This window comes from Ruditapes philippinarum, unplaced genomic scaffold, assembly GCF_026571515.1.
Source record: "Ruditapes philippinarum isolate M1 unplaced genomic scaffold, ASM2657151v2 ctg777_1_1_1_1, whole genome shotgun sequence".
NCBI classification, from domain to species: domain Eukaryota; kingdom Metazoa; phylum Mollusca; class Bivalvia; order Venerida; family Veneridae; genus Ruditapes; species Ruditapes philippinarum.
The window spans coordinates 105,864-132,944 of record NW_026854029.1 but is presented as its reverse complement, the minus strand read 5'-3'; the positions used below and the strand labels follow the sequence as shown (position 1 = coordinate 132,944).

General features: G+C 32.4%; 1 protein-coding gene across 1 annotated transcript in view; it reads right to left on the bottom strand.

Annotated features, from left to right (window-relative positions):
• Positions 1-24,393, bottom strand: part of LOC132738707 (nuclear receptor coactivator 3-like) — a 59,060-nt gene extending 34,667 nt beyond the window's left edge. Inside the window, exons 1-3 of the mRNA XM_060726299.1 lie at positions 24,344-24,393; positions 11,457-11,629; positions 8,816-8,916 (exon numbers count right to left, since the gene is read on the bottom strand). Coding sequence (XP_060582282.1) covers positions 8,816-8,916; positions 11,457-11,629; positions 24,344-24,393 — 324 coding nt within the window. The remainder of the gene's footprint in view (positions 1-8,815; positions 8,917-11,456; positions 11,630-24,343) is intronic.
• Positions 24,394-27,081: the final 2,688 nt, after the last annotated feature.

Genomic DNA, 27,081 nt, shown 5'->3' with positions numbered 1-27,081 from the left:
CTGTGCTACTCCACCTCCCCCCACTCCCTCCCCAACCAACCCTGCTTAAGTAGAAGCATAGAAAAATCATTCAAAATTCAGCAAACTCCATTAGAAATTTAGAAATGTCAAAAAATATACATAACAGTAATAGGGTAGACTACAAGTTTGAAGTAAACAGGCTCATGTAGCACCATTTTCATATATATTATCTTTGATTATTCAGTTACTTAATATTATATCTATTTTTCCAAACGCAATGCCTTCCCTCCGCTTTTATATAACTTTAAGCACAAAAAAAAGACTCCAATTCAAATTATAGAAAATCTAGCAAGAATTCTATATTTAGAACTCACATCAAAATACCAGTCTCTTTAATGGACTGCTTCTATTGAGGAAGACATTTACTGACACAGCATGCATGCTTTTTTACTGGTAAACATTTAGTCTTTTCAATTCATAAAACACTTTTATATGATCAAAACAACTGTACCTTACAATATGTAATATGTGGTTTCGAAATTCCTCACATTCAACTACCTATATACCGTAAATTTCCTATTTAATGCCCCATGGGGACTAATGTTTTCCAAAGTGGGGGGAGGGGGTGTTTTCCTGAAGAAGGGCGTTTGATAGGAACTTTATGGTAGTTACCCAATACAAATCAAGTGAGCAAATTTTGTAGGTCTAAAAGACTAAAACCACTATATTCTGATCATAAACCACTATATTCTGTTACACAAATACAAAGCTATAATCAGCAAACTATTTGTTTGTACCACAGTAAAAATCATAACAAACTACTTACAGGCACATTATGCCTCAGAAATTACTAGACAATCATTTCTCTCAAGAAATGGCAAATTTGTGTTTTACAATATTTTTATAATCCATTTAGATCATGTTAAAGTGCTGTATGCAAAATTATTTGTAACTGAAGTAGTGAAATGTAAACAAAGTAGTATTTTAACTTCCATACAAAAGTACTAATTCACTATTAAGTTTACTAATGGCCAAAAAGCAAATGAAGAAAAACGTGATTCAGATATAGGGAAAATGATTACCATTCTGGAAACTGTAGAACAAAAAGCTTCTGAAAATAAAAATATTAGTACTTTTTTCAATTATTGCGCCCTAAATAATTGAAATGAAAAAATAATGTTTCTGAGAAAGTGGGTGATACTGCCTTGCAAAATCCCTTAATTAAATGTTAAGTTAGGCATTATTTATGTTGTCTTAAACAAAAGAGATATTTTTTGTTACTTCATCTCTCTCTGCAATTATTATCAAAAGAATCCAAATAATTCTGTAAAGAACCAACAAAGTTTTATGAACTATAACCTTTACATAAAGCCTTGAATTAAGAACAATATCTTATGAACTAGATCTGTTATTTATTTTACATTTAAGGCCATAAAATAACAACACCTCATGAATTTGATCTCTTATATCAGGCCATTAAGCCAATAATTCCTCATGAATAAGAACTTTTATATAAACAACAACAGCTCTTATTAAAAGCATAAAGTAACAAGCAACAACACATGAACTAGAACTCTTTTATAGGACAATGAATAAGACAACATAACCTTGTACTTTGGAATTCCTATATAAGACCATGAACTAACATCACCTCACAATCTAGAACTCTAATATAAGACCATTAATTAGAAGCATCACCTTATGAATTAGAACTTCTATATAGGCCATGAATGAACAACACAACCTCATGAACTTTTACTTCTATTGAAGGCCATGAATTAAGAACAACATCTCATAAACTAGAGCTTCTATATAAGGCCATGAATGAACAACACAACCTCATGAACTTTAACTTCTATTGAAGGCCATGACCATGAATTAACAACAACATCTCATAAACTAGAGCTTCTATATAGGCCATGAATGAACAACACAACATCTCATAAACTAGAGCTTCTATATAAGGTAAGGAATCAACAACAACATGTCATAAACTAGAATTTCTATATAAGGCCATGAATTAACAACAACATCTCATAAAATAAAACTTCTATATGAAGCCATGAATTGACAACAACACCTCATGAACTATAACTTCTATATAAGGCAATGAAAAACAACATCTCATGAACTAGAGCTTCTATAGAGGCCATGAATTAACAACACCATATCATGTACTAAAACTTCCATATAAGGCCATGAATTAACAAGAACAACTTTTAAATAGTAAGTCTTATAATTATACATGTGCAAGTCTATGAATAAACAAATAAGTTTCATGAACTCACAACCATATTTGGTTTATTAAAATTCTTATATTACTTATCGCCATGTATAATTATAAACAAGTACAACTATAACTCAACATTGTTCATGTGTTAAGGAAATAGCATGTTAATTTCAAAGCACGTAGTTTGGTTTTTTTAATAACATGACTAAAAACAATCATTTTTTGTTGTCATATTCGGCACGGATATTAAAAGCCTTTTAATTGCATGTATTTTAGATCATCTTTGTAACTTTCATCATTCTTTATTGATTGTTAGTTTAAAATGCCAGACCGTCAGAGGAAGAGCGTCATGTAACCTACGTATTGATTCTTTATCCTCAATTAGCAAGCTACAGCTCTATGCAGGATGAATCTCTTTTAGAATAATACGAGTCTCGATAATTCAGCGACAGGCCCATAATGCTATCAGTAGTGTTGTAGACTTTTACCTGAGCCCCAGACTGCGCACCCGTACAATCTGACCAGGCTATTCTGTAGGCTATTCCATTAATGTCTCCAGTTCTCAGATTTTGGTTTAAAATTCCTTCTATTAGAGCTGTCATCGATAGAAATGATATAGATGTATCGTCAATAATTTTCTGTACGGAAAATAATCGATACACATTTGAACAAAAAAAAATATTTTGGACTTATTGATTAAATGTCTGAAAATTTTTATGAAAATCTTCATGCAAATTCTTATGAACATATCAGCCAAAACATATACAGTAGCAGGTGTCCAATCAAAAGGACTGGTCTTAAACTTTGAAATTATTACATATTGGATATATTTCAAATCAGTGATGACAAAAAATGGTCAAAAAATCTTCCAATGGGCATTGATAAAACAAGACACATCCTAATTGTTCATATATGAACCAACAAGTATGTAAATAAGTTATAAGTCATTATAAGTAATTATCAATATATTTGTGTATTGTCGATATTTTTATGTCAACTATAATGCTTTGCATAAAATCAATGACAGCTCTACTGTTGATTCTACAAAATTCAATGGACCGCTTTGAAACAGATCATGTCCTTCACTTCAGTTAGTAGGGCCATTTATTTGTTTGTTTGTTTCATTTTACGCCTTTTCCCAACAGTATTTCAGTCATATAGGCGGGTAGTTTCCTAACCATCGTTCCTGGAGATATACACCAGTACTAGACTACCTTCCTCCGCGCTAAACTACCAAAGCATCTCCCGGGGATCGAACCCACGCTAGAGAGGTAACTAGATTAGAAGTCATCGATTCTAACCCCTCGACCACGGAGGTGGTAGTAAGGCCATTATAAACTAAGAGCTACCAATCAATCCTGTAGTGTTTAATTGAAATTGCACTCGTAGTATAAGAGGAGTAGTTCAGATAAAAATCATTAAAGGGACATAACTCTGACAAAAATCACTGAACCATACAATGCCCATGATATGCACAACTTGACATGGTACTGATCATTCCTGTAAAGTTTGGTTGAAATTGCACAATTGTTTCCGAGGAGTTGTCCAGACAAGACGGACAGACGGCGGAAAAGTGATCTCTATATCTCCCCGCTTTTTAGTAGCAGATATTTGCAATGTTTCAACCAAATGATTCAACTTTTTTTCTTCTTCAAAAATTGCTTCTTTATAATTATCAAATATCACACACAAATAACGGATTGGCTACAACAATCATGTCACTCCTTCACACGCTAATGAAATTTCTCCCTGTATTTCATTTCTTTTTTTCTCTCCAACACATGCGATTCCAGTAAACAATACTTCAGAAAATTAACAATTTTCAACTCAACTATATTGCACATTATGTTGAAATGTATAATGTATAATTCAAGGGTTGACTGCAAAACTGTTGTAAGTCCTTCTTTATATCATATGTTACTGCAGTTTTGTGGTCAACTGAAGATATTTAATTTTTACATAAAAAATTTCATCAAACTTCAAATTTGTACATTTTAAAAATTTCAACTAACTTGAAATTACATACAATACAATATCATATGTGCCTGGCAATCCTTTACTTTCTATACAACATACATTGTTAATTCAAGGGACATATACACTGAAGTCTCAAAATCAGCAATAGTGTATTTTCTAATTTCTATGAACTTTAATTTTCAAATGACTTAAAATTTCAAATATCTCTTAAAATTAATCAAGTTTCTGCACTTTGTGCAAATATGTTTATACTTGACAAGAGCCACAGCCGGGCGGGGGCAACGCTCAACTTTTTTACTTTTTCTTAGAGAAAACAAAAAACTGTTTAACTGAAAATTTAAGCAAAAAAAAGTTAAAAGTTCTGTCCTGTCATGTTATAGGTTTTATTGTAAACATGCAGTATCATCCTTTTATAGGACTTAATGTACATGTGCAATATCAAAATCATATTGTGAGTCCAGGAAAATTATATAAATGCAAGCCCTTGGATAGAACTACCAACCTTCCTGCAGGTAAATTTGTTTGAATTTGAACTTTAGCAGATGTATTACAGTGTAAGCATAATAAAACTTCCATTGTTTACCTAAGAATATTTGTATACAAAAAATAAATAAATCTTTAACACTTAGTAGATATGATACCATTTGCTTAAAGGCCCATTATGCCCAAAAAATTTTTAATTTTTGTTTTCAAATTCTAAAAAGCTTTTTATTTTTGGTGTCCTATTTTAGTCAATATTTTTTCCCCACTTCTTTCGCATTTTGTCAGTCAGTACAATTAATAATTTAGTACTTTTTTATCGGTGTCGAAATACTACTTTGTTTACATAAAGCTACCTTTATGACAAATAGTAACACATTCAGCTCTACTTTCCTCAGTCGATGAGCATGTAGCATGCTCTAAAACCAGTATCTAAATGTTATTAGATATATCATTATGTTTAGATATATTATTATTATATGTTATTATTAACTCAAGCATGCCCATTCAAAAGAAGGGGAAAAAAATATTTGTTTCTGAGGCATAATGTGCCTTTAAAGTAACTATTTTTCTGAGGCATAATGTGCTTTTAAAATAACAATTTACTATACTCACTTGTGTACAAGTCACTATCATGCATTTCACTTCCTCAGACTATATGAATCATCTTTAACTGTAATAATTACTCTTGAGGCATTACACCACTAAATTCCTCTTAAAGCTGTCTTTCCATTATACCATGACAATCTATACCAAACATGTTACTTTTACTTGAATGTGACAATTGAAAGCACAACCGATACTTGTAGATATATTTAACTTTGCTGATGGTACGAAAATATATGAAATACGTAAGTAGGTTATAAGTTGTAAAACAGTTGAACGATTGATGTAAGATATATCAACAAAATACGTTCACAATTTTCTGCTGCAGTACATGATGTAGGAGCCGATATCATTGGAAAAAGACGAAAATAGAAATGATAAAATAAAATTATGCTTTTTGTTCAACTGATTACGAATAAAGCACCATATGCATACATTAATTAAATGACAATATGACAATGTAACAGTTTGAAATCATTTCATCTTTTATTGTATGTTTGTTGAAGCAAATAACGTTTAAAAACCAATTGTGAAACAACGTGTATAGACCAGTTAGGAGGTTAGTAGACACACACTTTTTGACCTTTGACCTTAAAGTAAAACTTTCACCTTGAAGGTGCAGAGGTGGGTCTTGCATGTGACACATTATCTGGCTACGGTAAAAGCTCAAGCCCAATATTTTGACATTCCAAGTAATGACAAAATTATTATGGATTATAAAGGTTTTGACCTTTAACCTCCAATAATGACCTTGACCTTGAGGTGCAACACACTAGTAATGACAGTGGTTAAAACATGTGCCAAATAATTCAACAATCTACTAAGTATTGACAAATTTGTAAATCAGACAAGATTTGACCTATGAACTCCAAGTAAGACACTGACCTTCACTACACATAATGTACTTACATTGATCATGTATGTGAACATATACCAGTACTTCAGACTAATACATTAAACCCCTAGCTGTGATCTGACATTTGAGCACGAGACCTAAGTCTTGCACATGTCACATTGGTTTCTTATGGTGAACTGGTGTACCAGTTGTTTTTGATGTGAATTTTTTTTTTTTTTTTTTTAAAAATACATAAACTTTCACACACACATACACACGTACACACTGACATTCTTTTTTCCAGCACGGGCTACTATTCACATAATTTTGTGTAAATCAAAATTTTAATTTCACCTGTATTACGATAATGAGCATGAATACCAATTACACAATCAATCAACCTTTTTCAGAAAAAATTTAGAGGTTTTTTTTATTTTCATTTAAATAATTCATGCTGTAAATTTATCAACCAATCATCCATAACAAACTGTCTGTAGTATATTGATATTGCAAATAATAACATTTGTCATATGTCTTGGTTTGGATCCGAGGGTACTCGCCCATTGGGCAGTTACGAAGCTTGCCGAGTTGCATCCCATGGGCAGGTACCTGAGGGGCAGATATTTCGATCTGTACTGCAAACTTCCTACAATAGCTTACCAATTTACAACTTCATAACAGCGAAATGATGACATCCTAGGCAAGCAGTTTCATTTTTATATGACTCAAAATGATGTTACTTTAGCGCAATTCATTCCTGAAATGCGGTTAAAATGACATCATTTTAAACCAGGTGTCTCATTTGGCACTCCCATGCCAGATGAAGTTTCAGGCATGGGAACACCAGTTTGATATGTAAGAATAACCAATCAAAATAAAAACTAGAAATGTGTCCATAGGACACGGGTGCCCCCACCGCGCCACTGTTCTAAGTCAAGGGAAATAACTCTACAAATACTGGATAAATCCACAAGCGAAACCCCAGGTGCAAATCTAAATATGCTGAGCAACCTGCCCAAGGTTTAATGACTATGTCAAATCCTTTTTGAGTAACTTGCGACACAAGTTGAAAATTGCAAAAATTTTCTAAGTGAAGGGCAATAACTCTAAAAATACTAAATAAATCCAGACGAAAATACCTGGTGCACAACTGCACATGCTGATCAATATTCCTGTAAAGTTACATGACTCTAGGTCAAATACTTTTTGAGTTACGTGCAACACATGTTGAAAATTGCAAAATTTTACTAAGTCAAGGGCAATAACTCTGAAAATACTAAAAACATCCAGACGAAAATACCCAGGTGCACAAATACACATGCTGATCAACATTCCTGTAAAGTTCCATGACTCTAGGTCAAATACTTTTTGAGTTACGTGCAACACAAGCTGAAAATTGCAAAATTTTACTAAGTCAAGGGCAATAACTCTGAAAGTACTAAAAATATCCACACGAAAATACCCAGGTGCACAACTACACATGCTGATCAACATTCCTGTAAAGTTTCATGACTCTAGGTCAAATACTTTTTGAGTTACATGCGACACAAAATGAAAATTGCAAAATTTTACTTAGTCAAGGGCAATAACTCTGAAAATACTAAAAATATCCAGACGAAAATACCCAGGTGCACAACAACACATGCTGATCAACATTCCTGTAAAGTTTCATGACTCTAGGTCAAATACTTTTTGAGCTACATGCGACACAAGTTGAAAATTGCAAAATTTTACTAAGTCAAGGGCAATAACTCTGAAAATACTAAAAATATCCAGACGAAAATACCCAGGTGCACAACTACACATGCTGATCAACATTCCTGTAAAGTTTCATGACTCTAGGTCAAATACTTTTTGAGTTACGTGCGACACAAAAGTGAACGAACGGACGGACGGACGGACAAGGGTAAATCTAAATGCCCGCCACTAACGTGGGGGCACAAAAATCTTACAAACATAATTTTCAAAAGGTAAGATGTTCAACCTTTCGACTTAAATATAACCTAACAATTCAGCTAGTATCATTGTTTTGTTTTTCATAGTATTTCACTAACGTAAAATGGCAATAATAAATACTTAAAAGGCTTAATACTTTGTGAACATAGCTAGCATGGCTTGACTGAACCTCGCCCTTCACTACATGACACTTAGCCATTTCTTCGTAATTTGGCTCAAAAGTTTCTTTAATGACTCATTTGATTTTAGAAGAAACAGGCAATATATACTATAATCTAAAACTATCGATGTAGCCACTGTTATCATCAGTTACGTTCATCTTCCTATCACTTGACCCTGATGACAGGTAAAGGTTCAAACGGTAAAGGTTCAAACCTAACTTATTATACATATATATCAAGAACCGCAACCACTCATTTGGTCAACTGTTGGTATAACCTATATTACGATCTGTACCTACATCAAATCTACCTCAATAGTCAATATGATCTAAAAATCAGTCTGTGTCATGTTTGAATTCACAAAATCTTGACAAATTCGGCTGAAAAATACAAATCGCATAACTGGCCACTTAACCAGCTTTGGAAATTTAAAGTCTTAGGTGCCCATCCATGCACTGCTTATCCGTAATAACGGTAATATATCTGGTATCATATGAAGCATCCAAAGTCCCTTGAAAGGGACAAACAATCAACCATGAGCTGCAAGTTATGAGAAGTCGGCAACCTTGACAATTTCCCAACGGATTGCACAACAAGTAATATACAAACCTCTAAAAGCAAAGGTCCTAAGATGTCGTCTGCTAAGATGGCAGGTTTACTCGATGACACTTGACTCTGTTGTACTGCCGAATCCCCGCCCCCAGAATTTCCTGGAAAAAAATCAATCATTTTCTTCATCAGTTTTTTTTATACAGAATTCCTTTTTATTTTTTGTAAGAAGCAATAAGTTACATATTCTGGAATCTTAGCAATGCTAGAAGTTTCATGCTCGGAAAAACAACAGCTTGCCCCTGATTACTTTTAAAAGTTGTATGCATTAACCATTTAGTGACACCATACTGCAGCTTGTTCATTTATAATCAGCGCTATAAAAGCACAGGTGATCAAAAAAAAATATTCGAGGCAATAAGTGTTCAGTAATGAACAAAAACACACTGCACTTTCTATGCTTTAAAGGGACTCCACTGAAGTTTTTTGACATGACAGGACTGGAGTAATATCTGCAAAAAAAGCATACAGATAGACAAACAAGATAGACAGACCAACAAATACATAATACTATATACATGTACCACCCCTGGGGAACATAACAAAAATATGATTCTCTTACCAGAACTGTAATTAATGCCAATCCATAAGCTTGTCATTTAATATCCAATCTTTCATTTATATAAAAGTTACTAAACATTGTTTTCCAGTAAAAATCTTACCTAAAATATTATAATCACCATACTTAGTTTTATTCATTAAGAAACATTTTCAGTGTAAACAAACCTCTCTCAGCTTTAAAACAGTACATGACTTTTATTACATGCTAATAAAACTTTAACAACTTCTTTTCTCCTTCCACAAATGGTAATGTGCTAACGAATAGAGAAAGTAAATAAATACTATTTCACATTTTTTGAGAAAAAATAACAACATCAAATTTTCTCATTTTTCCATTCATAAGCCTTTAGAAAAACAATTCCTTGGCCAATTTGAAAAGGACTGGCGAGGGATGGAGAAGGTCAGTGGGGGAGGGGATGTTTTGGGGTCTTCATCTGGTTTGTTTACCCTATACTCTATATAATCACAAAATCAATTTTTTGATAAGCATAATTTCAATTCCATGTTTAGTATAAAAGGAAATGATTTATCACATTTTCTAAACAGTCTGATTCTGTGACTTGTTTTTATTTTTTTTCAAACCTGAGTTTATTTCTTCTTTTTTTTTTTCATTTCTGTTTTGTTTTTTATTTGAATAAAAATTCCTTTTTTTTCTTTTTCCTCCTAAACCTAGGTATCTCATTAAACAATATTATCATTGCCAGGTGATACCATGTCAACTCCATGATCAACATGACCTTTGGTGACCTCTTAAAGGTGTCACTATACCATCAGAACCAATCCTATTTCACTTAACATTAAATTAAACCCGTCAAGGCTCCCAATCTTCTTTTCATCCCTTGCCTGCTCTATTGTGGCGATTTTTCAATATATGCATTTGAAATAATAGGTTCGCCCATCGATGTACTGTGTAATTTCTGAATAAATGTCGTTTTCATTAGTTTCTCAAAACAGCGGCCATTCGAATCATTCATTTAATATTCAATGCCAATTTTTCGTTAAGTATCTATTACCATAACCGTTTGAAAGCTGGTTTAAAGCTCCGATGAGAAACCGGGTGATAGACAATAAAAGGTTTGGACATAAAGTTTCATCACTTTGCACGCCTATTATCTATACTAACATACTAATAAAGATATCTGTCTGCAAGTAAGATGTGTTCGTTAAAGGAACTCCACTGAGGCGTAAATTCATAAAATTTGAATTGCTTACAAAGATCATCTGGGGCACTTAAAACAGAAGATTAACCTCATCTTGCCTAGAATAATTTAATCTTGTTTGATTCATCTTCTTCACATCTGGATTGATTTACTTGATAATGAAAATAAAACTTACCTTGTTTGATTAACAGTTATCACCTTCCCTTGAATAATTCAAACTTGTTTCATATATATCTTCTTGTAAAAATCTGATCACATCTTGTTTGATTTGTATGTTTCATCCTTGTTTGATTAACCTTCAATAATTTAATCTTGTTTGATTGACATCTTATTGTAAAAATCTGATCACATCTTGTTTGATTTACTTGATCCAAAATCAGTATGTTTTATCCCCATAATGAAAATAAAACCTACCTTGTTTGATTAACAGTTATCACCTTCCCTTGAATAATTCAAACTTGTTTCATATATATCTTCTTGTAAAAATCTGATCACATCTTGTTTGATTTGTATGTTTCATCCTTGTTTGATTAACCTTCAATAATTTAATCTTGTTTGATTGACATCTTATTGTAAAAATCTGATCACATCTTGTTTGATTTACTTGATCCAAAATCAGTAATTTTTAACCCCGTAATAAAAATAAAACTTACCTTGTTTGAATAACCGTTATAATCTTGCCTAGAATAATTCAATCTTGTTTGATTGACATCTTCTCACATCTTGTTTGATTTACTTGATTCAAAATCAGTATGTTTCATCCCCGTATTGAAAATAAAAATCACCTTGTTCAATCTTGCCTAGAATAATTTAATCTTGTTTGATTGACATCTTCTTGTAAAAATCTGATCACATTTTGTTTGATTTACTTCATCCAAAATCAGTATGTTTTTTATCCCCGTAATGAAAATAAAACTTACCTTGTTTGATTTGTTTAATTTGTTTGACAGTCTCCTGAAGGATTGCACACTTCTCGGGTTTCACGGAGAATGTACTCGACATATCCGTTAAGCTCGCTGTAATAATCTCCGCAAGCTCCTCAAAATAGTGATTCTCTTGGTCACGTCTACGGCGCTCATTTAGGCACTTGTTTCTGTAAATAATAAATAAACATGTGTTATACACCTTAAAATAGAACACCATTTAATAATAATTTATTATTTAAAACATAACTCTTTTTCAGTAAAACTAAGTTATGGTATGTATTAATTAACAGCTTTTATTTTTTTGCCTCTTAGCTGGCCTTTTTCCAAAGAACTCCACTGAAGTCCAATGGCCTTAAAAAAAAAATTGATGTCAAATTATGACATGAAAATTAATTATGATGTCATATTTTGGTCACAAATATTGTCTTATTTTGACATGATATCAAAGTCAAACTTCACATGAAAGTATTAGTTATGAATAATTGAATTTGACATCAAAGTTTTAGTGATAAACAATAACATGCCATGTTTGATGTCAAATAATGACATTATTTAATTGAGATGATCACAATAAAATATTTACAAAATTTTGTTACAATATCATGCTGTTAATCTATGACATGCCAGTTTGATGTCAAATTATGACATGCTTTAATCTCAAATAATGGTATGAAATCATGTCAGATGCTAAATTTTATGACATTAAATCATGTATAATTATGACATGAAATTAACATGTATGATTATTATGTCTTCTTAAAATTACATCAATTATGATACGAAAAGATGTCAAATTATGACACAACATCAGTGCTGTCAAATTATGACACTGAGGAAATGCCTTTGTGAAATCTCAACACAAACATCTCTACTGATCAAATCTGTTCAAGTGAATATTTCTGTCAAAGTTTACCATACCTTCCTACCATTTTATGATCAAAATATATCAGCTTAAGTTATAAATCACCATGTGAAAATAAGACATAAATTCTAATATTCATATTTATAACCAAATAGACTATCTAACTTCTAATATGAATCAAATAATGCCTATGTCATACTGGATATCAAGACATTTATCAACGACTGATCAAAAGTAATGTAAAAGGGACGTGAAATGTCATCATTGTAACTGTGCGCGGTCTTTTTCAGACATAAAAACCAGTCAAATACTAAAAGAATCTCTCTTATGAGAAACCTTTTAGAGACTGTTCTATATATAATCGAAACAGAAGTTTTGACAATGAACTAGACATTTTTTATCAATTAACTTGGAAAAAAATCTTAATAATTATACACTTACTAAGATATAGGGAATTCTAATGGTCATGAAAACTGACAAAATGACAGATGTACTGGGCTTAGTTTAAAAACTCTGAACTTGCAGGAAATGAAATTGTTTAATATTCAACAACTGAAAAAAAGTGGCGCCGTATAAACATGCAGTGACGTGTCATAAAGATAGCAAAATGTAAACAAATTAGTATCTTGACTTCCATACAAAATACTAATTCACTAAATAAACCATTTACAATCAGAGCAAAATAAGCAAAAGAAAGTTTAAAGTAAAATATGGCAAATAAGTCGGATTTTTGGAAACTGAGACAAGATACTTAAGATAGAAAGTTTCTGAGCTATAAAAATTATAGCATTTCTTAGGCATATATTAATGGGCCTTTAAAGAAAATTTAACAAATCCATTACGGACAATGGTCTCCTTTATACCATGCTGGACAAACAGATTCACATCATATCTAGACAGTATAACATTCAAACATAAAAAAACCACATGTAACACTTGTAAATCAAGCCAAGGGGATTTCTTTATAACACCTTAGTTGATAGTAATAAAACATCATGTGTGTGTGGTGGAGGGGGGATGATTTACCTTCACTTAAATATACAATATTGACTTAAAAACTTATTGATCTGTGAATTTTTAAACCTTTCAATTTTCATGTTGAAAACGGAGAATACATGCAGACACATATTTGAACATTATGCATAATGAATACATTTTAATAAAACCATTCATGATTATGTGCAGATATACTTAAATTAAGGCAGCTTTTCTAGCATCAAGTTAGAAAATTTAACAATTTTTTGTTTGTTCTTTTTCAAATATCACTCAAACTGTCAATGGGAAGCTTCATTAACTATAAATGATCCATTCCATTGCATTTTAATATCATTAGATTTTCTTCAAAACTGCTCTTCCGCAAACTGCATTTTTGGGCAATAATTTGACAACTCTGTATAAATGTATGCAAGCCATTTTTTACCAAGTACTTTCAATGTCTCAGGGACTGGATGCATTACTTAAAAAATCAACCAAGCAAATAATGGAACAACTTAACTATATTCAGCGAACATCTTTGTTTAATAATTTTGTGTTCCAGTCTTTTCACTCATCTTTATAGATATAAATGAGCCGCGTCACGACAAAAACTAACATAATGGGTTTGCGACCGGCATGGATCCAGACCAGCCTGCGCATTCGCGCAGTCTGATCAGGATCCATGCTGTTCGCTTACAGACCCTATAACAAGTAAAGAAACTGATAGTGAACAGCATGAATCCTGACCAGACTGCGCGGATGCTCGGGCTGGTCTGGATCCATGCTGGTCGCAAACCCATTATGTTGGTTTTGTCGTGACGTGGCTCAAATGATGTTTCCTGTTTCACCACTTTATAGTCATAGGTACCTGTGCATTAGAAATTAAAGAGGTGACGGGTAATTTTTTTATTGGTGATGTTTAACCACACTTTATGCAAAATGTTTACTTTATAGGCACATTATGCCTCAGAAATCCATTATTTATAAATTCTTTATAAATGCCAAACATGTGTTTGATAATGTTTTAAAACTGGATTAAGAACATAATTTATGTTATATATTCAACAACTGAAACAAGTAGCACTGAACATGCAGTGATGTATCGTATAGGTAGCAAAATGTAAACAAAGTGGTATTTTGACTTCCATACAAAATACTTATTCACTTAATATACCATTTTGAAAACGGAAGATAGTTAATCTATGGCAAAAGAGTATTTTTGGAATCTGTGACATGATACCAAAGGCAGAAAATTTTTGATAAATGAAAATTATAGCATTTCTAAGGCATAATGGGCCTTTATAAGTTATGCGTTTACCATGCTTTCCCTAATTATTATCGCTTTGTCTATCATTGACAACTATTATTAATCAAGCAGAAAGCGCTGTGCTAGTTCGAAAACACCTATACATGATTTTATTGCACTATAAATGACAAAACATCACAGTAGTAATATCCATATCACATGAATCACGTTTGGGTTTTAATTATAGACATATCAATCAAATCTTTATAAAACAGTCAAAATTACAGTTCTCATTCTTAATTATGACATAAATATATGTAATCAGTTTAAAACTATGATAAAATACAATGAAGCAAAGCTTTGTTTAAGATTTTGTGCACATATATGATAATCTAATGCATGGCTTTACCAGATAGACTGTCCACTAAAGAATATGGTCTTAAAGAGACTCCGGTGAGTTTTTTGACATGACAGGACCGAAAATCGAATAAAAATTGATATCAATTTAATACCGTTCTGAATCTTGTTTCAAAGCAGTCTATGAATTCTTTTTATTGAGGAAGAAACCCAGCTGGTTTACAGACAGTTTGTGGTTCTACATGTATCTACTTAAATAAATGTTAAAGGGGGCACCTCAGATCTTCCTCCACAAGTAAAGAAGTAATGTTGCCATAATATTGACCTTTGCAGAGTTTTACAGAAGCATTTTCACCAAATATTCATTTTCATTTGTTCTAATACTCATTTTATAGAGTTGTTCTAATATTCATTCACTGTTTTCTAATTCAATCATGCTGCCCGGCACTGTTTTCTTATTCAATCATGCTGCACTGCACTGTTTTCTTATTCAATCATGCTGCACTGCACTGTTTTCTTATTCAATCATGCTACACTGTACTGTTTTCTTATTCAATCATGCTGCACTTATTTAAAGGCCCATTATGCCTCAAAGATGCTTATAATTTTATTTTCTAAAAAGCTTTTTGACATTGGTGTCCTACTGTAGATTCCGTAGTTACTCAATGGCAAATTACCTGAACCATCTTTTTTAGCAATTGGTGCAGTTAAAGTGATTGAGTATTTTGTATGGAAGTTAAAATATTGATTTGTTTACATTTTGCTTCTTATAAGACAAATAATTTTACATACAGTGCTATTTTTTTCAGATGAATAGCATCTAACATGCTTTAAAAACCATTATTTACATGTTATAAAACTCATGTTTGCCCTTTCTAAATAAGGCAAAAAATTATTCGTTTCTGAGGCATATTGCGCCTTTAAAAAATTTCCCCAAGAAAATGATCAACAATTTTGTCCACAAGTCTATAAAGGACATTCTGTGGGGTAAGGTATAAGAGCAGTACACACAATTTTACAACTTTGTAATAAACATGTTAAAACAGTCACTATAAATTAAGACTTGAAAACTTTTGTTATTTTTACAAATACCTGTGGTTATGAAATTGGAAAGTTCAACAGTTTTCTCTCCTATTGTAAAAAGGTTCAATAACTTCAACAAATACATACCACAGCAGTGATAGCATATTTAGGGCTTGAAAAAAAAAATACGTTACTTACAGGTCACGAAAAGGTCAACACTCTGTTTTCCTTTTTAAATATCTGCCCAACTGTTACATGCCTCATGTACAGATATCCAATAAAAACTATTCTATAGTTCCCATTGTAGAAATAAACAATATCGAAGTAACAAAGTATTTCAGTGTGAACGGACAAAATATATATAAATACTGAATACTGTTTGCCATTTCCACATGTCCACACTTGTTAATAATTTATATTTATTTTTATCAATGTCAAGAAGGTTACGAGTTTCGTTACAAGATTTCTCTTTACTTAAGAGTTATTCTTTTTTCATTTCAGTTCATTGTGAAAAAATCTTGAGGTTTATTTGGCCAGCTGTATAGTAGAAAACATGCAATGCAAAATATTGAATCTTCTGGTTTAGATCTGTTACCCCGGAACTTGGGAAATGTGGGTTTTTTCACAATCTAATCCCGAATGATCGGGAACTTGGGAAATGTGGGTTTTTCCCAATCTAATCCTGAATGATCGGGAACTTGGCAAATGTGGGTTTTTCCCAATCTAATCCTGAATGATCGGGAACTTGGCAAATGTGGGTTTTTCCCAATCTTATCCTGAATGATCGTGTTGCACTGAATTAACTGCGCCATCTGATCATGATGCACACTGTTCGTTTTCTCTAAATCAGTTTTTTTTTTTTAATTTCCCCTTAAAATGATAAATGACGCACGACGCGAGAAAACCGGTCTTAATGACACTACAATAAATGTGCACTACGGCGATTTAAATGACGTCACTCTTATTGCGTATACACAAAGTCATGTAAACACGGAAATGTTTTTTATCGTGTGTTATTGTTTTTAAGTGTGGATCTATTATCGTTAGGATTCACAGAAAAGTTTATATGATGGAGGAGGAGTTAGAAGTAAGTGTCTATAATGTATAATTTATGAAAAACAGCAACAAAAACATATCATGTTTATTAATCAGAGCATCGAATTGATAAATATTTACTGTTGGTATTAAATTTAACACTGACGTTTACAGTACTGTACTCACTACTGTACTGTACTGTATTATTATTAGTCTGTATATCCACAGTACACCAAGAATAGACAGAAGAATAAATTAATCGGCAACGTACATCGGTGCCTTTAAATAGAATATATTTACGTTGTTTTGATCTTAATTAGATCTAAGTCTATTGTAGGGGTTAATCAATTGCTTTCATATTTTATAGACTAATCTAAATTTAGGTTGCTAATCAGCCGCAAGTTACATTAATACTCTTTTTCATTATTCATTTAGAATATGTTTCTATAATTCATTTAGAATATGCAAGCAATAAAATAATATAGATCTATGTCCATCATCATGGAATGAAAAAAAAGTTTTTTAGATTTAATATTGTCTTTTATTGATTAATTAGCACACTTAAGAATTGCTGAGAGAATAGCTCAGTGGATAATGCTGTGGCCTCACATTCAAGCAAATCGAGTTCGTATCCTGGCTGATGCCAAATTTTTATATCCGTTTTTTATTCATTATTTTTTTGTCATTCATAGGATCTGAAATCCCTCTACTCGGATTATTTTGAAAGAACACCTATCAACTCACAAAACAGATTTTTCGAGAGATACTGACTTTGATTTTTCAGACGTGGAAAAATGTGACACTAGTGCAACGACGGCACTGCGGGACCACGTTCTTCTCGCACAAAAAGGTAATAATAGGAAAAATTGTAATAATAGGAAAAGAACAATAATGTAGCAATACACTTATAAATAATTTAAACAAATATCTGCCATGCTTGAATTTTTTCCAAGCGTATTTTTTTATAAGATTCAATACACTAAAGAATTTAAAAGAATGCATGTGATTTTTATTCGGACGATATCATGATTCCTATGACCGTGATTACAAAAATCGTGGTTTTAAAAACTTCAAATTTATGTTTTACTTAGGATATTCTTTTTGTAATTTTATTTGAACGTGATCTATATAATGAGTGCATAAGGCGTAGTGTTGCCACACGTGACTCAGAGGAAAAGTTTGTCCATCTTACGTTTATCCTGATATTTTTTTTATTTTGTAGCAAAATATTTACAATGATATACGGGACAATATGTTTAATATATACTCTAAACCTACCATCTTATAAAATCAGATATACATCTGTACTAGGGATATACTACTAACATACTACAACAACTACTTGTCAACTCATATAGTATCAGTACAAATAGACTTTTGCAGCTTACTCCGATGCGGACAGTAGACGATGGACTACTGATCATTTTCAGGGGTTTTCTCAAAATAATAATGTTTCAGAAAAAAGAAATGAATATTCGGTAGCGCTTTCAATGCTTGCAAGTGAAATAATGAAAATGATTAATGTTCATTAAAATGGAAATAAAGTTTGAAAATTATGTTTCGGCTATCTTAAACATGAAAAATTAAGGGTTAATTGTTTCTTTAATCGTTTACAAGAAGCTTTATTTTCTTCTTCGATTTAGTTTAACTTTATATTATGAAGACAATGTAGATACTGTATAAATGATCCTTAAAGAGTAATAAGCTCTATCTGTTAAAATACTTAATAAAATTAGACGTCCGTGGCCGAGTGGTTAAGGTCGTTGACTTCAAACCACTTGCCCCTCACCGCTGTGGGTTCGAATCCCAACAGGGACTTTGGATTCTTTCATGTGAGGAAGCTATCCAGCTAGCTTCCGGAACGTCGGTGGTTCTACTCAGGTGCCCGTTCGTGCCTGAAATAATGCACGGAAGGGCACCTGAGGTCTTCCTCCACCAGTAAAGCTGGAACGTCGCGATATGACCTATACTGTGTCGATGTGACGTATAACCCAAACAAACAAATAATAAAATTAAAAAAAAAAAAACAGAAAAAAACATAAGGAAATGGTTCTGTAATCACATATAAATAGAAATTGTTGTTACATAGAATGTCTCCACATGTATATGTTCGTGATCAGCATAAAATGTTTCGGAACAAAACATTATGCAGAGGGAATTCGCAACATATATCCAGCTAATACACTTTAATGTGAAATTCTGTAACATTTTTTTTCTGGTTTAATTAGATTTATATGTATACTATACGGATAGTCTTATTTTACAAAAAAAAATATTTTACACACATTTACAGTTGATGAAAATCAGTCATGTGACCAAGTTTACTGTCATGCTCTAAAAACTGTCCAAGCTCTTCCGTTCTTTTAACTTACCGAGTTGTAAATGTGCTCCGAATAATGTTGTTTTTTTTATTTATTAACGCATATAAGGAAATAAGTTTGCGTTATTTTTCATTACGGATATTGATATTTATCATTTTTCTATTGATAGAAAATTCCTGCACTTCCGGTTCCAGTCGAACACACCGGGTGTGGTTATGGGCAAAATAACACCTGAAGGCGAGGAATATTAGATTCAAGTCTTGAAAGAACACGGATTCCGGTTCAGTTCATGTGTCCGTCCAAGCATTATTACGCATAGGGAATGTCAGCAGTGTTGCGAAGTGTGCGTGTGTTCGTCAGTCAAGACAGTTAATCATATTATCAGTGATTAAGGTGCACTGTTATAACAGCTAAGTGCAGATTTAAATATCCAGAACTGTTGTTGTTTGTTGTTAAAATATACGGCCATTGTTTCTGTTATAAAGAAAAAGAGAACTTTTTTATTTAACTATGTTTTTTTCCATAAGTATTAAACGTTAAACGTAGACTTATATACTTTTGTTGATTTATTTCTTTTGGTATTTACCTAAAAATTTGTCTCATTTCAATCTATGTGACCCGGGCATACTAAAACCCACCAACACACCTGTGCCTTCCCGTTCAATATATATTTGTTTTTCAAGCAGTATATAGTCTGAAAAATTCCCGTAAAGATGATGAATAATTTTGTCCACATTAAAGGTATATAGTGTTGTAATGGTTGAAAAAACAATTATTTGCGCCATGTATGACTTGCTTATGGGCGTTGTTATAACGTTGCTAAGCAACGCTAAAATCGAAATAAGCGGGAAGTCTATAGGTTAAATAACTTAATTACTAACTTCTTTACAGCTTAAGCATACTAATGCAGTGAACTTAAGATTTAAATATTATTGCCGTTTTAATTTTCTAATTAACAACGTTAAACGTCAAAATTTAATTTTTCGACGTCATGTGTTTACAAAGTGATCAAATATATGACGTTCGTTAAATTGGTATATCTAAATAACTAACCCTTTGATTTGAAAACGGTTTTCACCGTCGTATTCAGAAAGAAATTCTCTACAATAATATGTGAAAAACAGAATTTCGAAAAAAATGTCATTAAGACCGGTTTTCTCGCGTCGTGCCTCAAATGGTTTCATTGATATTGAAAGATGGACAAGTCTATTTATGGTATTCGGCGTGGTTTTAATTAATAATGCTATGATAATTAACTCGAACAAAATCACTGAGAATAATCTGTCTATCTCAAAATAAACATTTCTACCTTTCCGTTTTTTTTCCTTTTCAATATAAAATAACATACAAAGCTAGCACAGAAAGTGTTATGAACTACCCTTTAGTAACCATCTCTATAATATTAATGTGTAATCAAAACTTTCAGTAATTGGACACACATAAATAACAATGCAATCATGCAAACAACATCGCTGCTCTAACAGTAGTATAATAATTACAAAATACTGCAGTGTGTATTTTCAAATAACGGATATCTTCCTACAAGTATCAATTTTAACAATTCACTATCTTCCTACACAACAACCTGCTTGTTTTCATGATGTAACGCAGGCTTGCATTTAATTACGGAAGTTCGCTGTGGTGTTTTGTTGTGTATTGTAAAAAAAAAATGATACTGTATGGTTTGAAGTGTGTGTAGCAAACGAAATCATTATAATGTAATATAGGCCACTAGAGCAGTATGTCAGTGTGCCAAAAAACATTCATATATATAATATATACAGTAACACAGGATCGTTAAAGTCATGGCAAGGGAGACTCGTAAAATCATATTGATGAAAACAATCCCTCAAGCTGCTTTATTTTTTTTATAACCAAATATGCAAAGCGTGTAGCGACAACTGTTTTTGATTTCTTATTCAGAGGGTTGGTACAACCATTCAATACAGTATTCATAATATAAAAACCACTGATCGTAAAATGTAAAGAACATTTTACTACGATTTATAACTTTTATGATGAATCAATCTTAAACAGTGTTAGACTAGTTCACTATATAAACATGTTTTATTGCTCACCAAACATTTAGTAAATTCTAACCTCCCAATTTGTGTAAATAAGCTTACAATTAAGTCTTTCACAAAGGAAACAAGCATTTGATAGTATTGCGGGCAATACAGTAGTCCCCTACCGGTCCCTCAAAAAGTTCTTTAATTGTCATACACTCCTGTGTATTGCCATTTATAATGAATTTGAGGATGAAGTCTGTATTTGTAAATATCGACCACAAAACATAATAAAATAAGTTTGTCTATATCACAGTAATGTGTTAAGTTTCCATGCTTAGTAAGGAAATTATGTTTATACAACCTTGTCATATTATTACGATGTGGGATTTTAAAGTAAATCCTATAAGGAATGAAGAAGTTGGAGTGAAAATACCAGTTTCTCGAAAAAAATCTAAGTTCAAGGGGGACATAATTCTGGAAATAGTCTTGCTAGAGTATTTAACCTTCTCAAAAATGTCGAGTGATAATAAGAAACATATATATGAAGTTTGAAGTAGATACATTAGGAAATAAAGAAGTTATTTAAAAAAGACAACATTTTTTCCCCTAAAAAATCTAAGTTCAAGGGAGGTAATATTGATATTTTTTGTGCTAGAGTTATAAACCTTGTCACATATGATGTGGTTGATGACCAGGAACTTATATTTAAAGTTTGAAGTAAACACCTTAAGAAAAAAAGAACATATAGTGAAAAAGCTGAAAAATTTAAATCAGAAATCTTGAAATTCAGGCTATTTGTTGCCATAGCAACCAGAATTTTCAACATAGGAAGAGAAGAAAAAGATGTGCATAATCTCCAGACTGCCATCTACCCATATTTCAAGTTTCATAAAAATATTTTCAGTACTTTTTGAGTTATCACTGGATCCAGTTTATGTGTTAAATTTGCCATATTTTCAGACTATTTGTTGCCATAGAAACCAGAATTTTCAACATAGGAAGAAAAAAAAAAGACGTGCATAATCTCCATACTGCCATCTATCCATATATCAAGTTTCATAAAAATATTTTCAGTACTTTTTGCGTTATCGCGGGATCCAGTTTTGTGGACGGACGGACTGACGGACTGACAGACAGACGGACAGACAGACGGACAGACAGACAGACGGACAGACGGACGGAGGGTAAACCTAAAGTCCCCTCCGGTTAAACCGGTAGGGGACTAATAATTCTTAATGAATATTATCTTAAAATTTGTCAAATATCAAAGAATTTCAACGTTGATTTTCATTGTTTAATTCATTAGTTTGAGTAAATTTAATCAGTATTTCAGCATTTATTATCTGTAATGTGCTAGAAATATCTTGGTTTTACTAATAAATGTTTGTCCTCACTCAATTTACACATTTACATTTCTAAATTTTATTATCAATGTAGCCAACCATTATAATAATGCATAGCTGACAATAATGCACACTAATGTTCCACTGAGGTGTTTTAATCAAAATAAGAAGGAAAACATTCAGTGTCACTCAACCTTATAAAAGGCAGCATTATTTAATTCCTCTGCACCTTGTAACAATTAGCCGACATCTTCCAATTTTCTATATTTTTTTTAGTTTTAAGAAGCAAAAAAACAAAAGGCAAATTTATTTATTATTGTTGTAATACATTCTAACAATGCCAATTAAAAAGCAATTAACAAAATGAAATTATCATTATTTATATCTTACATAATAATATCCACAAGTGTAAATCAATTAAGAAATATCACACTTATGACTGGAATGTTTATTTCCTTGAAATTACTATAGTCATACTAATGGTATAAGTGCTCATTTTGATAAGTAAAAAATATTTCCGGCTGCAGATTCTGAATTTGCCTCATAAAATTACAACAGTGTGCAATTCATATTCCCATGTGGGGTTGTCTTTTTTATAACTTTCCAGTGAGTCAAAATATTGAAGTTTCAACCAATTCCCTTCAGTTGTTTTGGAGATATCAACTTTAACCCAAGTGTGACGCAACGCTTAAACATCGCCGCTTTGCTAAGTACAAAAGCTCTCCCTATTCTTCAAATACAGAGAAAGGAAATAAAATTCCATTTCTGATACATATTGAATGTGCCTTAAATTATGTGTATTCTATACCTTTACTTTCACACTTAAGCTACCTTAGAATAATATGTAGACAATAAATTTGTGTAGAATGCACACTGCATACATGTTACATCATCTGTAGTTTGAGTTCAACAACCTGGTAAGCTGTCAACTTTTACAGACCTGTTTTTATCATCCCACAAGGACATCACTTGTCACTATCATATCATTATATCTATATTTATCTACCTGCTTTATAATCCTTTATTATAGTTATATCTACTGTTCATACAAGATCACATGAAAGTTGAATCCCTCCTTCAAAGAAAGATCACATGACAGTTACATGTATATCTATTGTTCATACAATGTAACATGATTGTTATGTCTACTGTTCATACAAGGTAACATGATTGTTATATCTACTGTTCATACAATGTAACATGATTGTTATATCTACTGTTCATACAATGTAACATGATTGTTATATCTACTGTTCATACAATGTAACATGATTGTTATATCTATTGTTCATACAATGTAACATGATTGTTATGTCTATACTGTTCATACATTATGTTTTATTGGCGGCCTGATTTTGTATTTCACGTTTATGCTGATTTCCCAGAAAGTAACAGTGGACTATTCCAAATTAAAAGCTCAATTTAAAATTCAGCACAGCATAAAAAGGTGGTACTTATATTGATCTATTTTATAGTGCAGCATGTTGCATCCATGAACAGAAAAAGGAAATTAATAGAAAGATTATGGCTTTTGTTTTCAACATCTTAAGAGAAAAAGTCACAGATTGTGTTTGCCTTTGTAGTTCTGGTCTAGACCCTTTTATGTTACAATGATTTCATCAATATAACAGAAACTGTTATGACAGGAGTACAATTTAATACAATCTGGTTCCCATACAATCTGGTACTCATACAACCTGGTACTCATACAATCTGGTACTACTACAACCTGGTACACATACAACCTGGTAGCCATACATTCTGGTACCTATAAAGTCTGGTACCCTGAAATCTGGTTATCGTTCAGCCTGGTACCCAAACAACTTTGTAACCATACAACCTGGTAGCCATACATTCTGGTACCTACAAAATCTGGTACCCTGAAATCTGGTTATCGTTCAGCCTGGTACCCAAACAACTTTGTAACCATACAACCTGGCAACCATTCAACCTGGTAATCATACAACCTGGTAACCATACAACCTGGTAACCATTCAACCTGGTAACAATACAACCTGGTAACCATACAACATGGTAACCATACAACCTGGTAACCATTCAACCTGGTAACAATACAACCTGGTAACCATACAACCTGGCAACTATTCAACCTGGTAACCATACAACCTGGTAACCATACAACCTGGTAACCATTCAACCTGGTAACCATATATAGTATTTTCTGTTTATAATTGTTACGGTGTAACGGAAGTCCTTAATGTATAATGGGGGTATATATACTATTACATAAATTTATTCTATTTAATTAAAACTGTAATGGAAGTCCTTAAAGGAAATTTGACTGATTGATTTTAACACGGAAAGATAACAGGTCACACTATCTTGGCAGATGCTTGTACAGTACCATCTTTTAACAACAGTAGTATTACTGCTGTCATAGTTATCAATCTTGTTTTTTAATCTATCCCACAGTAATTATCATTTAATTCTAGTTTTAACCAGACTTTTTTATGTGACTTTATCATTTTTTTTTATCTCTTCCTTTTTTATTTTCTTTTTTTTCTATTTCTTTTTAACATATTTGTCACAATATATAATTGCTGTTGGATTATTACTGTATCAGCTTGTTCTTCAGTAAAGAAGAACAAAAACAGATGCACAGTCAATGAATTTAAGCTTTTGAATTAACTTGCCCTATTCGGTATAGAAGAACAAAAGCAGATGCACAGTCAATGAATTTAAGCTTTTGAATTAACTAGCCCGTATTCCAGTTTTGAATTTATTCTTCTACATATTCAAGTAAATTTTCTTAAAATTTTCACTGTCCCAAACTAATTTTCACTGGTCATGGGCCACCGGCCCAGTGCTAAATTCAATGACTGGATGCAACCAGAAATCTAAACATCTAAAGTTCATTGGAAATCAACCTCATGCATACTTTTAGTTCCAAAATTTCATAATTAACAAACACAAATTATCATATTCAAAATAATTTAATTTAAAAAAAAAAAAAAAAAAGATTTACCTCCCCCCCCCCCCCCCCCATCAGAATCTTTAAAACCCTTGATACGGTCTTTGTCGACTAAACAGCTTGTTTGTTATGCTTCCATTCTTTTTATACTTTAATCAATGATTTTTCCAAGCGGTACAGTTTGCACATTGGTACATGCAACAAAAGCAACTTTTCTTCACTGAAGTAAAAATTGAGCCGCGTCACGACAAAACCAACATAGTGGGGATCCAGACCAGCCTGCGCAGCAGCGCAGTCTAATCAGGATCCATACTGTTTGCTATCAGTTTCTCTACTTGCTATAGGGTGTGTAAGCAAACAGCATGGATCCTGATCAGACTGCGCGGATAAACCCATTATGTTGGTTTTGTCGTGACGCGGCTCAAATATACAAGGAAAAAGAATTCTTTGCACCTGTCATTGATGATAACTTGTTGTTTTTTATACTAAAATCAATGACTCTAACATAAAGATGCAGTTTCCAGTAGCATATCTATGCAACAGAAGCAACAAAAAAAAATTTCACGAAGCTCTCATGTAAACACTGTAGAGAATAATCTGTTTGCTGCTCGGAAATAATAATAAATCAACATGTTATGTTACAATTGTTTGTTTGTTTCATTTTACGCCTTTTTCCAACAGTATTTCAGTCATATAGGCGGGTAGTTTCCTAACCATCGTTCCTGGAGAGTTACACCAGTACTAGACTACCTTCCTCCGCTTTAAACCATCAAAGCATCTCCCGGGGATCGAACCCACGCCAGAGAGGTAACTGGATTAGAAGTCATAGACTCTAACCCCTCGACCACTGAGGCGGTTTTATGTAACAAGTCATCTGCTTTTGCAAGTTATATAATTATATATGATCCTGTAAATTAAGCTGTTAAATTAAACCAAATCCAGCTAAATCAAACCAAATCCAGCTAAATCTAGCATAAATCAACTAAATTCAGCTCAATTTAGCAATTTTAACCAAATTAAAATCAATTTAACCAAATCTAGCTCAAATCAACAAAATTCAGCTCAATTTAGCTATTTAAACTAAATACAAATCAATTTAACCAAATACAGCTCAGTCTAACCAAATCTGGCTTAATTAACCAAATCCAGTTCTTTTTAGCCAGTCAGTCAGCTCAATTCTATCATCATTGTTCTATTATACCACAATGACTATTTTTATTTATATTCTCTATTTTTAGAAAGTTTGTACACAATTTTTTTTTAGTTGGAAGACTGTCAATAACAATCTGCAAAATGATGCGTCCGCCGAGAAACGTCTAAATAGCAAAACAGCTTGCCGCGAGCAAATTGCCGCCACTCTGTCACGTACCACACCACCAGTTATAGAGACAATAGCCCCCATATTTATACATTTATACATATTTAATAACATAGCACGCGCCTATCAGTTACAAAATTTACACACGGAATTACCGCATGCCATTCAGAGAGCTGACAATATTGCCACTGGAATGTG